Raw genomic sequence first — 17,082 nt, forward strand, 5'->3', positions numbered from 1 at the left:
TCATAGAGATGATTTACAGGTGTATTTAAAAGAGCTATGTGAACATGTGTGAAACAGGAAGAACCTCATAGAGATGATTTACAGTTGTATTTAAAAGAGCTATGTGAACATGTGTGAAACAGGAAGAACCTGATAGAGATGATTTACAGGTGTATTTATAAGAGCTATGTGATCATCTGTGAAACAGGAAGAACCTCATAGAGATGATTTACAGGTGTATTTAAAAGAGCTATGTGATCATCTGTGAAACAGGAAGAACCTCATAGAGATGATTTACAGGTGTATTTAAAAGAGCTATGTGGTCATCTGTGAAACAGGAAGAACCTCATAGAGATGATTTATTTTTATTCTATTTTGTTCTCTAGTTTCAATGCCTTTCTTATGTGTACTACAACACAGACTTAATTTATTAAAATGTCTTTAATTAATTGTTATGCGCATGTTTGCTTCCATGAAATGTAACTTAACCTACCAGCATCTCGTCCACGAAACAAACATTTCTACAAGAGACAAAACTATACACACAATTTCTTCGGACTCTATAGAAAACTGTTCTAGTGGTTAACATATCAAGACTGTGGATTACAAAGTTCATGTCCCGTTGCCCTTAAAACAAACTCTGTATTTCGAATCAGTGAGTAAATCTGACAGTGAAGCGTAACTATTGTGTCAGATAAGTTCGTACAGGGTTCACTATTTGAAGAATAAGAGGTTTGAACAAAGAAAGACAGAACATTGCAATATTAATTATAAACAAAATGTGATAATGGTATGTCAGTCAGCCAATCTGACCTCCTGGTGGCAATTATTAGATAAGTAACAGATCCATAAAACGTTTAAATAAGTGTTAACTAATTATTAAACATCTATTAACAATGTAATAGGAACCATTATGATATTACCACTCTAATGAAAAAAATAACTAGTGGAAAATATGTAAATATTAAAACAATTATATATATATTATAACCATACAATATTCAATTCGTAAACCAAAACACACTGCATGAAATTAAAAAAATACGCTGCACATTTTGTTTTCTCCATAAAGTGATTCTAGAGTTCGTGTTACAACGTGAGATTATAAAATGTATCCTATATTTTGGAAATGACTGTTGAAATAGGACCCACATTGCAGTTCCAATTCGCTAGTCTCACATAAGAAAATTAGAAATTAGAAGAGTGAGATGTGGGTGCTCAACATCCCACATCTGTATCACCCTTCACTGCCTGTTGTGGGAAGGTGACTGCTCTCCCATGAGAGAATAAGAAAAATATAAACATTAAAATGAAATAAATAAAAATGAAAGGTACTGACATCTGGTGGTAAGATAAAACTTACCTCTTCAAGTTAGCATTCCAGATTTTCAATTTATTATACACAATAACAATACAAGGAACAAAACACCAAGTGTATACAAAAATGTACAACAATGATATGGAATGAAATATTGTTTTGTTTGTTTGTTTTTGAAATAAGCCGTCCCTAATTTAGCAGTGTAAGACTAGAGGGAAGGTAATCACCACCCACCGCCAACTCTTGGGCTACTCTTTTACCAACGAATATAAATATACAGTACATACAGCTATGTAAGTACATACAGCTAAAGTGAACACGAAAATTACAAAAGGAGAAATTAGAAAAAAGATATGTATACACACATGCATATATACACTAAATATTAAATTAAAAATGAATCGACGCATAAAACAATATGTACTGATATGTACAAGTAACTAAATCCAAAAAAACAAACAACAGAAATGAAAGTAGAAAATTACAAATGACTAAAGAGAATTACAGAAAAAATGAAATACAAAGCTTAAAGAAAAATTTAAAACCCAAAATTAAGAAGGATTTAATTACAAAAAAACAGCCATACAAACAAACATTCCACATAATATACAATATGTACAAAAAAAATTATAGGATACAAAAAAGTACACACAAAATAGATAAAAAAAAATTATGAAAATACAAATAAACAATAATTACATAGAACAGACAATCTAGAAAATCAGTCTGGTTCCGCTACCCTCAAGCGTGCCCACCGGTGAGACGTCCGGGCACCAACAATGATAAATAGTGCCTCCGATTCAGTAACTAATAGTTCGCATCAAGGCGGAATAACAGTTTGTATTTGGTCTTATTTTACAGAACAACACTGGAGCCCCCTCAAAAAGGAATTGAGTACAGGTAAGCCAGATGACCCTGATATGGGGATGTGAAAGGTAAAGGCCAGGACACTGTGAACGGGGATCAGCAAGTGATCAAAACGGTCTCAGCCGAGATCGATGGGACACGGAAAAGGTGAGCCACCTTCTTCTGTCCGATGTCGAACAAAGGACCAACATGTAAAGGACACTATACCTGAGTATGACATGACTCGGCGACACTGATACTGGACAGGTATAATCGTTCTCTCACCGGTAAAATGTCATGAAACCCTGAATGTAAATATCAACATGGCACAACATTCCATGGAAGAGCGGGGTGGTGTTGCTCTATCCTGTGAATACAGTCTGGAGGAAGCAGACGGCAGAGAGTATTGGAATTCGCCGGAATATCACGTGGCATAACGTGACAACGTCTGATCGCTGCAACAGTGTCAGCATACCAAGTGGGAGAATTAAAACACATTGGTTTATTCAGGCCCGGTGAAACACAAAAATGTCTGAACCAATCAGGAAATGAGCCAGTTGGCTACAGGGATGATCCTCCCAAGAGAGACAGCATATAGTGGTGGACAAGAAAGGCACTCGGTCCAGACACGTGGGATGTCCACTCCTCTCATGAAGGGTGGCTTAACTAAAGACAACCAAGACACTGTCTCAGTCTTACCACTCCACAGACATGTCACTCAACAGCTCGCGCACAGCAGTCGTTCAGAGGAAGTATCTCACCAAGATACCATAACAAGTGGAGAAGCCTCCTCTTCACCGCTTCTGTCAAACAAGTTAGCAGGGCTGTAACAATCTTGAACTGCCAAACTGACACGTTATACCATCTTCCCACAGGCAGCCTCAGGACTGGCAATGAAGGGAATCCCAAAACACTTGACTGGAGAGGAAGCCCATGCCAAATCAAATGGAGTATCTGCAGATGAGGCCCACTTGCCCAACTCCCAAGCCCTAGACTTAGTGTAGTTGAGCTGAGCTGCACTACCCTGAGAGTACTTGTTAACAATCACCCTTGTTGAACCCAGGTATGTTTGGTTTTCTAGAAATCAGTTCATATCATCTGCATAACTTACATACTTGATGGATGCCCCACCTGGGAAACGAAGGCCACACATTGAAACCTAGTGATACAGATGAGAGAGCAGGTACGATCATTAACACATAAAGAGATGGCGATAATGGACGTCCTTGACGAACACCCTGACAGATGTTAAAAGGGCATCAAGTATCCATTCACTAAGAACGTGCTCGAAGAAGACGTATAGAAAGTTCGTACATAAGCTGGAGTAAAAACCAAACCTCTCCAGAACGTACCGCAAATATTTGTGGTAACTCAATCAAAGGCCTTACTCTGATTAAGTGACACAAAAATTTTAGGGATGCTCCTGTCTGTGATATAATGTAACATGTCATATAGAAGTACCAAGTTTTGATGGATACTTCTTCCTCACACATTTCAATGTCAAGGACAAGACGGCATGACAACACTGAAATGGGTATACAGGGTTTCAGAAATAATCTTTCCATCCACACTCAAGAGTGATATGGTATGCCATATCTTTGGACTGGGAGAGATCCTTAGAGATTAACATAATTAATCCATCCAGCGTACCTGAAGGCATGGACCCACGGGTCAGACAGCAGTTAAAAAAGTCTAATGAAAAGGGGCCCAGTAATATGCCATACATGGTGATAGAATTCCACTGGTAAGCCATCCAGTCCCAGACACTTACCAGATAGCCACCCAAAATTCATTTAGTGTAATGGGTTTCAAAACGTCGTCAGACCGTGATGGATTGAGGGTTGGCAAGAACTGAATGATGTCTCACCAAATATCCTCATCCACAGTCGAAGCCGAATATAGTCAGCTATAGTACTTGAGGCACGTGTTGAGGATGTCAGTAATGTCTGAGGATACCTGACCGTTGTATCTCAACAGATTGGAGATGTGCTTATATTAAGACTTCTCCTGTGCCTTACAGAGTGGAATCATAGTAACATTTCTGGGATTAAGCAACTTCATCAGACTAGAAATGCTAGTCCATTGATTCAAGAAGTTTGTTTTGAATTACGCGCAAAGCTACACGAGGGCTATCTGTGCTAGCCGTCCCTAATTTAGCAGCGTAAGACTAGAGGGAAGGCAGCTAGTCATCACCACCCACCACCAACTCTTGGGCTACTTTTTTACCAATGAATAGTGGGATTGACTGTCACATTATAATGCCCCCACGGCTGGGAGGGCGAGCATGTTTGGCATGACGGGGATCAGAACCCGCGACCCTCAGATTACGAGTCGCATGCCTTAACACGCTTGGCCATGCCGGGCCTATCCCATAAGTAATGTCCCATTTTTGGGTTCAGAAAAAGAGAAAGTATTTCAAGCGATTTTAATGTTACTTACTCAATAATGTATGTTCCATTATTATTCATTACTTCCTGCCAACGATTCACAAGCTTCTGAATGTCACTTCTGTAAAATTCATAGGGTCTGTAGGAAAAGAATACAGAGAAAATAGTTTTGACATCTTCATTGGAATAAATGATAATCAGATGTAGCAAGGTCTGGAGAATAAGGAGGATGTGGAAGTTTTTACCAGTCTAGCTCTTCAGTCTTTGCAGATGTAATCCTTGCTGTATGGGGCCATGCATTATCCTGATTTAACACAACACCTTTGACTGATCAAAGGATGGCTCCTTTCTTTCAGTGCAACATTCAAGCACTCTACCTGTTGATAGTAGAAGTTTGATGAAATCATTACATTGAATGAAAGCAACTCACAGTGAATCACACCAACAATATCTCCCAAACGTTTAGCAAGACTTTCCTAGGGTGGATGTTCATTTTGGGCTGTGCTTTAGCCAGTTTACCTGCAATGAGTCATTGTCTACGGCACTTAACATTTTATAAAATATCCATCTTTCATCTCCAGTCACTATCTTGCTCAATAAAGGTGAGCTATGTTCAAGATAGAGCAGAGAAGTGCAAATGTGCACTCTTGCTCTAAGGTTGGCTTCTCTCAAATCATGGGGGACCAATTTTCCAAGTTCTAACACCTTTCCAAGCTCTTGCAGATGACAGTGAACTGTTAAATGGGTTAAATCACACTTCTGTACTAGTTCAACTGTTACAGCATAATATTCATCAAGTGCAGCCAGTAACAAGTCATCATTAAACTCAACAGGACGACTAGAACATGGCGAATCACTTAAGCTGTAGTCACCTGATCTGAACTTCTGAAACCACCTTTGACATTTTCTTTCATTTAGAGACTCTGCACCATAAATACCTTGAATGTTTTGTGTAGTTTCTACCGCACTATTGCTTTTCTTAAACTCATAAAGCATTATATGCCTAATGGGCTCCTCAGACACATCCATCTTTATAAGGGTGTAATTGATTAATGATCTGAAAAAGTGGAGTTGGGTTAGTTTCTTTTATTTGTCTGAACATTTCTATACACGTCCTGCTATATATTTCAGTCATTAAAGCCTTATATAAAGAAGAAATGATGATACACTTTCTGTATTAAATTTTTGGACATTACTTTTGGGATGGTTTGATATATACTGGTCGAAACAAATTAGATGTCATCAACTGATTGATAAATATATACAGAAACACCTAAATTATAAAGGGAAACTATTAAATGAAATAAATGTGTTTGTGGGACGACATCACCAGTTACTTATATGTCTTATGTGCTCCTCAGACACATCCATCTTCGTAATGGTTATTTGATTAATGATCTGAAAAAGTGTATTGGGTTAGTTTCTTCTATTTGTTTGAACATTTTTATGCATGTTATACTACATATTTTTGTCATTAAAGCTTTTACAAAGATAAAATGATGATGAACTTCCTGTATTAGCTTTTCAGACATCACTTACGGGATGACTTGATATTTGATAAACGTTTATTAATTGGAAAACTACAGATATATGACAAGGAATATTTACAGATTTCGAACATTACAACCAATCAACTTCAGAAAATTAACTTCGGACGTCAGTATTTCTATGAAGGCATGACATATCTTCCTTGATGAAAAATTAGCATATAAATCTTTTAAGGTCAGCTAAGAACAGAACTAGCTAGCTTCCCGTCAAGTGAATTGTACCTGTATATCAACAGAGAATTCATTCGTTCATCATGAACTGCCGCTAAAAGATTCAATTCCAGATCAGATAGAAGAACCAGCACTGTTTGTAAACTTTTTAAAAATATTATTTGTAATAACTTGTTGTAATAACCATTATTATAAATTGTATTGTTGTTTGTATATTCAATTTATCTGTCTTAAGAAAAAAAAACTGTGTGTATCAATCTAGTTGGTAAATATCATAAATTTAATAAATACCAGGATTCAATTAACTTCTAAATTATCAGTGATGTCGAGAAACCCACTTGTTGAGAAATTTATATGCAAAACGGCTCGTTTGGGTTGAGAAAATATTTTACATAGAAGAGCGAACAACGTTTCGACCTTCTTCGGTCATCGACGATCACGGTCATGACGATGACCGAAGAAGGTCGAAACGTTGTTCGCTCTTCTATGTAAAATATTTTCTCAACCCAAACGAGCCGTTTTTGCATATAACTTCTAAATTAATAGTTCTGGCTGTTTAAAATCATAATACATAAGATAATAAATCGGAGGCTCATCCGTAATAAACTATATTACTTAACCAGACGTATCAATTTTCATTGTTATTTGATCAAAGTTTTTTTTAAAAACTGCCCATGTTAATCACTATATGGATTTTATTTTTTATACTTGTTTATAAAGTGTTCTGGTTAGCTTTACTTTTCTGAAAGCTTTATAAAATAATAAAAAAAATGAAATGAATTTAGTTATAGAAAAAAAATGCAGACAAAACAATGAATGGAATAAAACTACCACAATGAACAAAGTAGTAAAGCATATAAAACAATGAATGTAATAAAACTACCACAATGAACAAAGTAGCAAAGCAGACAAAACAATGGAATAAAACTACCACAATGAACAAAGTAGTAAAGCATATAAAACAATGAATGTGATAAAACTACCACAATGAACAAAGTAGCAAAGCAGACAAAACAATGGAATAAAACTACCACAATGAACAAAGTAGCAAAGCAGACAAAACAATGGAATAAAACTACCACAATGAACAAAGTAGTAAAGCAGACAAAACAATGGAATAAAACTACCACAATGAACAAAGTAGTAAAGCATATAAAACAATGAATGTGATAAAACTACCACAATGAACAAAGTAGTAAAGCAGACAAAACAATGGAATAAAACTACCACAATGAACAAAGTAGTAAAGCATATAAAACAATGAATGTGATAAAACTACCACAATGAACAAAGTAGCAAAGCAGACAAAACAATGGAATAAAACTACCACAATGAACAAAGTAGCAAAGCAGACAAAACAATGGAATAAAACTACCACAATAAACAAAGTAGTAAAGCAGACAAAACAATGGAATAAAACTACCACAATGAACAAAGTAGCAAAGCAGATAAAACAATGAATGGAATAAAACTACCACAATGAACAAAGTAGTAAAGCAGACAAAACAATGGAATAAAACTACCACAATGAACAAAGTAGTAAAGCATATAAAACAATGAATGTGATAAAACTACCACAATGAACAAAGTAGCAAAGCAGACAAAACAATGGAATAAAACTACCACAATGAACAAAGTAGCAAAGCAGACAAAACAATGGAATAAAACTACCACAATGAACAAAGTAGTAAAGCAGACAAAACAATGGAATAAAACTACCACAATGAACAAAGTAGTAAAGCATATAAAACAATGAATGTGATAAAACTACCACAATGAACAAAGTAGCAAAGCAGACAAAACAATGGAATAAAACTACCACAATGAACAAAGTAGCAAAGCAGACAAAACAATGGAATAAAACTACCACAATGAACAAAGTAGTAAAGCAGACAAAACAATGAATGGAATAAAACTACCACAATGAACAAAGTAGTAAAGCAGACAAAACAATTGAATAAAACTACCACAATGAACAAAGTAGTAAAGCAGACAAAACAATGGAATAAGACTACCACAATGAACAAAGTAGTAAAGCATATAAAACAATGAATGTGATAAAACTACCACAATGAACAAAGTAGCAAAGCAGACAAAACAATGGAATAAAACTACCACAATGAACAAAGTAGCAAAGCAGACAAAACAATGGAATAAAACTACCACAATGAACAAAGTGGTAAAGCAGACAAAACAATGGAATAAAACTACCACAATGAACACAGTAGTAAAGCAGATAAAACAATGAATGGAATAAAACTACCACAATGAACACAGTAGTAAAGCAGATAAAACAATGAATGGAATAAAACTACCACAATGAACAAAGTAGTAAACCTGATATCAACATAAATTAACAGAAGAAAATAATACATGAAAGCTAAAAAGTTAAACATAATAATAAGAAAATATAACAGCAGAAGAAAACCTGCTGTAAATGCAGAAAACTAAATAAAATTAATAATAGAAGCAAATCGAATAGTGGAATGAAGCAACGTGTGAGCGCAGACAGCCCTCGTGTAGCTTTGCGTGAAATTCAAAACAAAACAACATTTGAAATCTAAAAAATTAAACATAATAAAAGGTAAAATGTTTAGCCAAAAAGAGCTATTTATAATAAAAAATAAGCGTATTGATTTTCCAGAATGTTTGAGGTTGATCTAAAAGTTCATAAGATCACCTTTCGTTACGTAAAAACTCAGACTTACATTATTTTGAACTTTAATCCAAACAGTACTTGTAGCAATTCTTAGAAAAAATATTACCTCAGAACTACGTTCTGTGTAAATTCTCATTTTATCTAGCCTCGACTCCCTATAAAACAAAATTACTGAAAGTATTGAACTAGACAAAGGCTCAAAAGTAATGTTGGCGGGAGGCAACGCTAAGCCTGACTTTGGAACCAGACATATAAAAGTTTGAATTAACAGTTGCTAAGATTATATAAAAGCTTAGACTGCTAAATAACTTACTCTGGTGAGTTGTAAATAAGGTTTAGCGATTTTCTATAACAACCAACAGTCAAACAGGCGATGCTGTCTCGCGTAACAATTTCACAGCCTCTTTGAAGGAGATGTCCCGCAGTGACATGTCGTTCACCTAGAAAATCCGTAGGAGACAAAGGAAATGTTGTATTTTTTTCATATTAAATCGTGCTGGAATAAACTTTGAAACTCATAAAATGATTCGACTTATAGCCAACAAAACATCTCCCCTCTTTAGACGGCCATCTTGGAAAGCTGCACCATAGCGAAGAACATCTGTTACAACTATGGCCTCCTATAAGATAAGATGTGAGGTATTAAATAACAATTATTATTGTATTAGACTCACGACAAGTTCTATTGATAAGCTGCTTTCTCACTAAAGATCTTAAACTGTTTATTCTCCAAGCGAATAATTTACTTGTAAAACAAATTCTGATCTATAACGTAGAGTTAATATTTAAAATAAGCCATATAACGTTTAATTAATTCTAGTTATGCCATTCAATTATAAATCTATAGTTTTGTTTTTATTTAATACAGGCCGTGCATAGTTTGGTAATTAGAGCTCCTAACTCGCAATCTGTAGGCCACGACTTCGAAACCGCGTTTCTGAACGTGCTTGCCCTTTCAGTTATGGGGTTTACAGAGCCACAGTCAATCCCACTACTCTTTCACGGAAAGAGTTAACGGTAGGTGGTGTTGTAATTAGGGCGAGTGTTTCATGGTCCGCCACCAGAGAGTGACACGTGTAACGATCTCATTGTCCTACAAACCAGATACGATTATGTTAGGAAGTAGTATCAAATAATGCGTTGCTAGGAGATGCCATGTGATAATATAGTTAAGGGTTATTCAACATAGAGCGTGTTGCTAGGCGACGAACTAGTAACAGAGGGTGCACTCCTAGAAACAGATATTGTAACCAAGGGATCTATTAGTAGATGTTATTACCAAGCTTATATAGGATTGGAAACTATTACTTTCGTAGAACTGCTTATAGATTTCAGTTGTTCTCAACTTATGTTTACAGTTTTAATATATTTACCTGCATTGGTCTTACAAAAGTGGACGGTGCTTTCATAGGCAGAAGGTATTATTTGGTAAATTATTAAATTGGACAAAGGCGCATTGTGGGGTGTCTTAAGATGTGATTACATCAAACAATTTAGTTTAGACTTAATTATGTGTTCTATAATTTACAAATTAATTATGTGTCCTATAATTTACAAATAAAACTCTTATTTTATTATTTCAGTGTGACAACTATTATGACACTGTTATCAGTTTTTATCACACGTATTATCTTAATTTGTCCAATATTTGAATGAGACATTCTTTATAACCAATAATTTACCCTGCATCCATCATTATATGTATTAAACATTTCACTAATTCATTTATTCTCTAGTTTTTGGTTTTATATTGACTTACATAGCATATTTTTGAATTTTGTGTCACAAGCCTAGTGTGTCACACATGACAAGTTATAAGATGTCTTCAAATAACGTTCACTTTCATTAAACCTAGTATGTCATACACCGACAAGTTATATATAACATGTCCTGAACTAACGTTAGCTGTCATAAGCCAAGTGTGCAGTGGCGGATTTAAGGTTGTGTGAGCCCAGTGGCTAATAATTTACATACAGTAAAATCTTGACAGTTATTGGTTTTTAACAAACTACGCACACTTTTCTGTCATCATAGCAATGTGCGTAAAAAACAACAAATTGCCAAATCGTTAGTCTTAACTAGTAATTTACGCACTTTCTTGTACTAGTGTTTTGTATATAAGAACCAAACCTATTTTTCTTTATAGATATTTGGATTAATTAAGTTTTTCTGCAATGTTTAAATATTTTTAAAAGTACATTTTAAAGAATATTCAACATTGTTTTACCATAGAATTTGGAACTAATGTATATCTCTTAAGATGTCCGAATATAGTGATATATTATTGTCTGTTCTGGAATAGCTAGGTGGTTAGTACGATCGACTCGTAATCCGAGGGTCGCGGGTTCGAATCCCCGCCACACCAAACATGCTCGTCATTTTAACCGTGAAGGCCTTATAATGTCACGGTCAATCTCACTGTTCGTTGGTAAAAGAGTAGCCCTAGAGTTAACGGTTTTTGACTTTCACACAGAGCTACACGAGCGATATCTGCGCTAGCTGTCCTTAATTTAACAGTGTAAAACTAAAGGGAAGGTAGCTAGTCATCATCACCAACTTTTGGGCTAGTCTTTTATCAACTAAGAATGAGATTGCCCATAACATCACAACGTCCCACGGCTGAAAGGGCGAGCACGCTTGGTAGGATGGGGATTCAAACCCGTAACCCTGAGATTACGAATTGAATGCCCTAACCACCTATCTACACTGGAATTTGTTGTTTTTTCAGCAATGGAACTCGAACAGAAATCGTCGCATTTCTAATCTTGGTAAGCTAACCACTAGGTTTCACCCAGAGCGAATAGATATTATTGGAATTACGGCCAAAAATGTCGTTAACAGTAATGGTTCCCAACTAATGCATTCTAATTATGATAGTTTTCTGATATTGACTAGGAACGTTAAGTATCTTTTATCAGCCTGTCACGGAGACTAGTATCTTTAAATATCAAATTTCTTTCTCGTTCTGATTTTTATTATTAGGTCGCTTGCTTCTGGTCACGAACAGTTCCGTCGAGAAGTATGAAGATGTCTTCCTTCTCACTGATCGTCACCAAACAACCTACGTTCGAAATAAAACCGGTAAAGAATCAATTTCATTCTAAACAGGATTTTATCATTCCTATTGTCATGTTACACACCAACAAGTGTCAGCGTCTTGAAACTTTAAGCATCAACAAAGGTCAGCGTCTTGAAACTCTAATCACCAACAAAGGTCAATGTCTTGAAACTCTAATCACCAACAAAGGTCAGCGTCTTGAAACTCTAATCACCAACAAAGGTCAGCGTCTTGAAACTCTAATCACCAACAAAGGTCAATGTCTTGAAACTCTAATCACCAACAAAGGTCAGCGTCTTGAAACTCTAATCACCAACAAAGGTCAATGTCTTGAAACTCTAATCACCAACAAAGGTCAATGTCTTGAAACTCTAATCACCAACAAAGGTCAGCGTCTTGAAACTCTAAGTATAAACACAGGTCAGCGTCTTGAAACTCTAATCACTAACAAAGGTGAGCGTATTGAAACTCTAATCACCAACAAAGGTGAGCGTCTTGAAACTCTAATCACCAACAAAGGTGAGCGTCTTGAAACTCTAATCACCAACAAAGGTCAGCGTCTTGAAACTCTAATCACCAACAAAGGTCAGTGTCTTGAAACTCTAATCACCAACAAAGGTCAGCGTCTTGAAACTATAAGTATCAACAAAGGGCAGCGTCTTGAAACTCTAATCACCAACAAAGGTCAGCGTCTTGAAACTCTAATCACTAAAAAAGGTCAGTGTCTTGAAACTCTAATCACCAACAAAGGTCAGCGTCTTGAAACTCTAATCACCAACAAAGGTCAGCGTCTTGAAACTCTAGGTATCAACAAAGGTCAACGTCTTGAAACTCTAATCACCAACAAAGGTCAGCGTCTTGAAACTCTAATCACCAACAAAGGTCAGCGTCTTGAAACTCTAATCACCAACAAAGGTCAATGTCTTGAAACTCTAATCACCAACAAAGGCCAATGTGTTGAAACTCTAATCAGCAACAAAGGTCAGCGTCTTGAAACTGTAAGCATCAACAAAGGTCAGCGTCTTGAAACTCTAATCACTAACAAAGATCAGCGTCTTGAAACTCTAATCACCAACAAAGGTCAGCGTCTTCAAACTCTAATCAGCAACAATAATCAGCGTCTTCAAAATCTAATCACCAACAAAGGTCAGCGTCTTCAAAATCTAATAACCAAAAAAGGTCAGCGTCTTAAAACTCTAATCACCAACACAGGTCAGCGTCTTGAAACTCTAATCACCAACAAAGGTCACTGTCTTCAAAGTCTAATCACCAACAAAGGTCAATGTCTTGAAACTCTAATCACCAACAAAGGTCAATGTCTTAAAACTCTAATCACTAAAAAGGGTCAGCGTCTTCAAAATCTAATCACCAACAAAGGTCAGCATCTTAAAACTCTAATCACCAACACAGGTCAGCGTCTTGAAACTCTAATCACCAACAAAGGTCAATGTCTTGAAACTCTTATCATCAACAAAGCACATCGTCTTAAAACTCTAATCACCAACACAGGTCAGCGTCTTGAAACTCTAATCACCAACAAAGGTCAATGTTTTGAAACCCTTATCATCAACAAAGCACATCGTCTTAAAACTATTATCATCAACAAAGGTCAGCGTCTTAAAACTCTAATCACTAAAAAAGGTCAGTGTCTTGAAACTCTAATCACTAAAAAAGGTCAGTGTCTTGAAACTCTAATCACCAACAAAGGTCAGCGTTTTGAAACTCTAATCACCAACAAAGGTCAGCGTCTTGAAACTCTAAGTATCAACAAAGGTCAGCGTCTTGAAACTCTAAGTATCAACAAAGGTCAGCGTCTTGAAACTCTAATAACTAACAAAAGTCAGCGTCTTGAAACTCTAATCATCAACAAAGGTCAAAGTCTTGAAACTCTAATAACTAACAAGCAAAAATCACCATCAAAGGTCAATGTCTTGAAACTCAAAGCATCAACAAAGGTCAGCGTCTTGAAACTCTAATCACTAACAAAGTTAAGCGTTTTGAAACTCTAATCACCAACAAAGGCCAGCGTCTTGAAACTCTAATTACCAACAAAGGTCAGCGTCTTGAAACTCTAATCACCAAGAAAGGTCAGCGTCTTGAAACTCTAATCACTTACAAAGGTCAGCGACTTGAAACTCGAAGCACCAACAAAGATCAGCGTCTTGAAACTCTAACATTTTACTTTTAATTCTAACTAATCACCCTTCACCTGTTTCCTTGATGAAATGTTTCACAAAATTTATGTAAATTTGTGTTTTGCGAAGTGTTAAACTGAGAGACAATCGTATAATTAATTTATATCTATTTTAGTTTGATTTCCCCGTTGTTCATTTGATTCATGTTGTCTCTAAAGAGTCGCTCGTGCCATCAATACTTTGAAAAAAATCGTTTGCACGTTGCTGCACGTTACTGGCATTTCGAAAACGACCACATCAAATAGAACTCGAAACGTAAACACAAATTCCTTGATTCTTTTGAAGAATAAAAATAATTTTCCTTTGACATATTAATGGTCGTCATTGTTTTCAAACAAAGTATGCTTCACTTTTTTAATAATTGAATGACAATTTTAGAAAACTAAATGTTGTCCTTTTGTTTGTCTCTTGTTGATTACTCTATCGACAAACTGTGGTGTGTCGATCAAACTCCGATTTGATATTTATAAACCTTTACAGTTAATGATAAAACAAAACACAAACGTGATAATAGGAAACATTTATTAAATGTTTGGGAATCCTCAAAATAAAACATAATTTAATGATAAAACAAAACACAAACGTCATAACAGGAAACATTTATTAAATGTTTGGGAATCCTCACAATAAAACATAATAATAAAACAAAGCACAAACGTGATAACATGAAACATTTATTAAATGTTTGGGAATCCTCACAATAAAACATAATAATAAAACAAAGCACAAACGTGATAACATGAAACATTTATTAAATGTTTGGGAATCCTCAAAATAAAACATAATTTAATGATAAAACAAAACACAAACGTGATAACAGGAAACATTTATTAAATGTTTGGGAATCCTCACAATAAAATATAATAATAAAACAAAGCACAAACGTGGTAACAGGAAACATTTATTAAATGTTTGGGAATCCTCACAATAAAACCTAATAATAAAACAAAGCACAAACGTGATAACATGAAACATTTATTAAATGGGAATCCTCAAAATAAAATATAATAATAAAACAAAGCACAAACGAGATAACAGGAAACATTTATTAAATGTTTGGGAATCCTCACAAATAAAACATAACTTAATGATAAAACAAAGCACAAACGTGAAAACAGGAAACATTTATTAAATGTTTGGCAATCCTCACAATAAAACATAACTTAATGATAAAACAAAGCACAAGTGTGAAAACAAGAAACATTTATTAAATGTGTGGGAATTCTCACAATTTCATCATCAGTAACGTGGGATAGAAAACAAGCAAACAATATTTGTAATTACAACAGAATAATTACAACACACAAGAATAAAGAACTTGAATATATAATTATAAGTTGAGGAAACGAAAATGTGGCACAACTGAAATAGTCAAATGAAATGGAGGTTAAATATAGTGAATACTGTGTAATATTTAATGATGAAGCAGAGTTTTTATGTATAACGTTTCTTTACCTTTAGGTCACGTAGCGGCCTTTGCTAACCTACAAGACATAGGTTTTTCTGTAGGATTTCTGCATCAATAGAGTTCTCAAGTGAAAGTACAAACACATTGTTGATGGTTCACTTTTAAGTTTTATTTAACCATCTCATAAGTGTAGATACCAGAAGAAGTTGTGTTGAAAAGTTATATTTAGCCTATTTTCAAATGGGGTATTCTGACTTTCAATATGATGTACAGCCAATAAAATCACTTTTAGCAGCGACTTGTTGCTGTTTCCCAATAGCTTTGATGTGGTAATTAATCAACACAAGCAGGAGCCACAGTTTTATCAACAAACTCCTACTAACGTCACGCGCTTCCTGGCGCTAACATCGTAAGGTTTCAGTTTTGACGTCTTTTCAATGTCAGAGTAAGAAGTATTACTTTTAATTGTCTCACAAGCACGAGGGTTGATTACATTTGAAACAATATTTGAAATGTTAGACCCTCTTCCAGCAGAATGGTTCTGTTTTAATTCAAAAAAAGTATTCTCGTCAGTATTAAATCTCTACAGGATAGCACAAGTTTAGTGGAGTTCTTTACTGGTATACAGATATTTCCTTAAATCTCTAAAGGATAGTACTAGTTTAGTGGAGTTCTTTACTGGTATACAGATATTTCCTTAAATCTCTAAAGGATAGTACTAGTTTAGTGGAGTTCTTTACTGGTATACAGATATTTCCTTTAAATCTCTAAAGGATAGTACTAGTTTAGTGGAGTTCTTTACTGGTATACAGATATTTCCTTTAAATCTCTAAAGGATAGTACTAGTTTAGTGGAGTTCTTTACTGGTATACAGATATTTCCTTAAATCTCTAAAGGATAGTACTAGTTTAGTGGAGTTCTTTACTGGTATACAGATATTTCCTTAAATCTCTAAAGGATAGTACTAGTTTAGTGGAGTTCTTTACTGGTATACAGATATTTCCTTAAATCTCTAAAGGATAGTACTAGTTTAGTGGAGTTCTTTACTGGTATACAGATATTTCCTTTAAATCTCTAAAGGATAGTACTAGTTTAGTGGAGTTCTTTACTGGTATACAGATATTTCCTTAAATCTCTAAAGGATAGTACTAGTTTAGTGGAGTTCTTTACTGGTATACAGATATTTCCTTAAATCTCTAAAGGATAGTACTAGTTTAGTGGAGTTCTTTACTGGTATACAGATATTTCCTTAAATCTCTAAAGGATAGTACTAGTTTAGTGGAGTTCTTTACTGGTATACAGATATTTCCTTAAATCTCTAAAGGATAGTACTAGTTTAGTGGAGTTCTTTACTGGTATACAGATATTTCCTTAAATCTCTAAAGGATAGTACTAGTTTAGTGGAGTTCTTTACTGGTATACAGATATTTCCTTAAATCTCTAAAGGATAGTACTAGTTTAGTGGAGTTCTTTACTGGTATACAGATATTTCCTTAAATCTCTAAAGGATAGTA

The 17,082-nt window shown here is 35.0% G+C and overlaps 1 protein-coding gene and 1 long non-coding RNA gene across 2 annotated transcripts in view; one reads left to right on the forward strand and one right to left on the reverse strand.

Annotated features, from left to right (window-relative positions):
* Positions 1-17,082, forward strand: part of LOC143242205 (uncharacterized) — a 56,448-nt gene that overhangs the window by 19,146 nt on the left and 20,220 nt on the right. The window lies entirely within an intron of this gene.
* On the reverse strand, positions 3,000-10,127 carry LOC143243254 (histone-lysine N-methyltransferase SETMAR-like). The gene is made up of 4 exons (XM_076487102.1): positions 9,221-10,127; positions 5,050-5,587; positions 3,259-3,381; positions 3,000-3,167 (listed from the first exon to the last, which is right to left on the reverse strand). The coding sequence occupies exons 2-4, from the start codon at positions 5,557-5,559 to the stop codon at positions 3,000-3,002; spliced, it is 801 nt and encodes a 266-aa protein (XP_076343217.1). The 5' UTR covers positions 5,560-5,587; positions 9,221-10,127.

Source organism: Tachypleus tridentatus, unplaced genomic scaffold, assembly GCF_004210375.1.
Source record: "Tachypleus tridentatus isolate NWPU-2018 unplaced genomic scaffold, ASM421037v1 Hic_cluster_2, whole genome shotgun sequence".
Taxonomy (NCBI): Eukaryota; Metazoa; Arthropoda; class Merostomata; order Xiphosura; family Limulidae; genus Tachypleus; species Tachypleus tridentatus.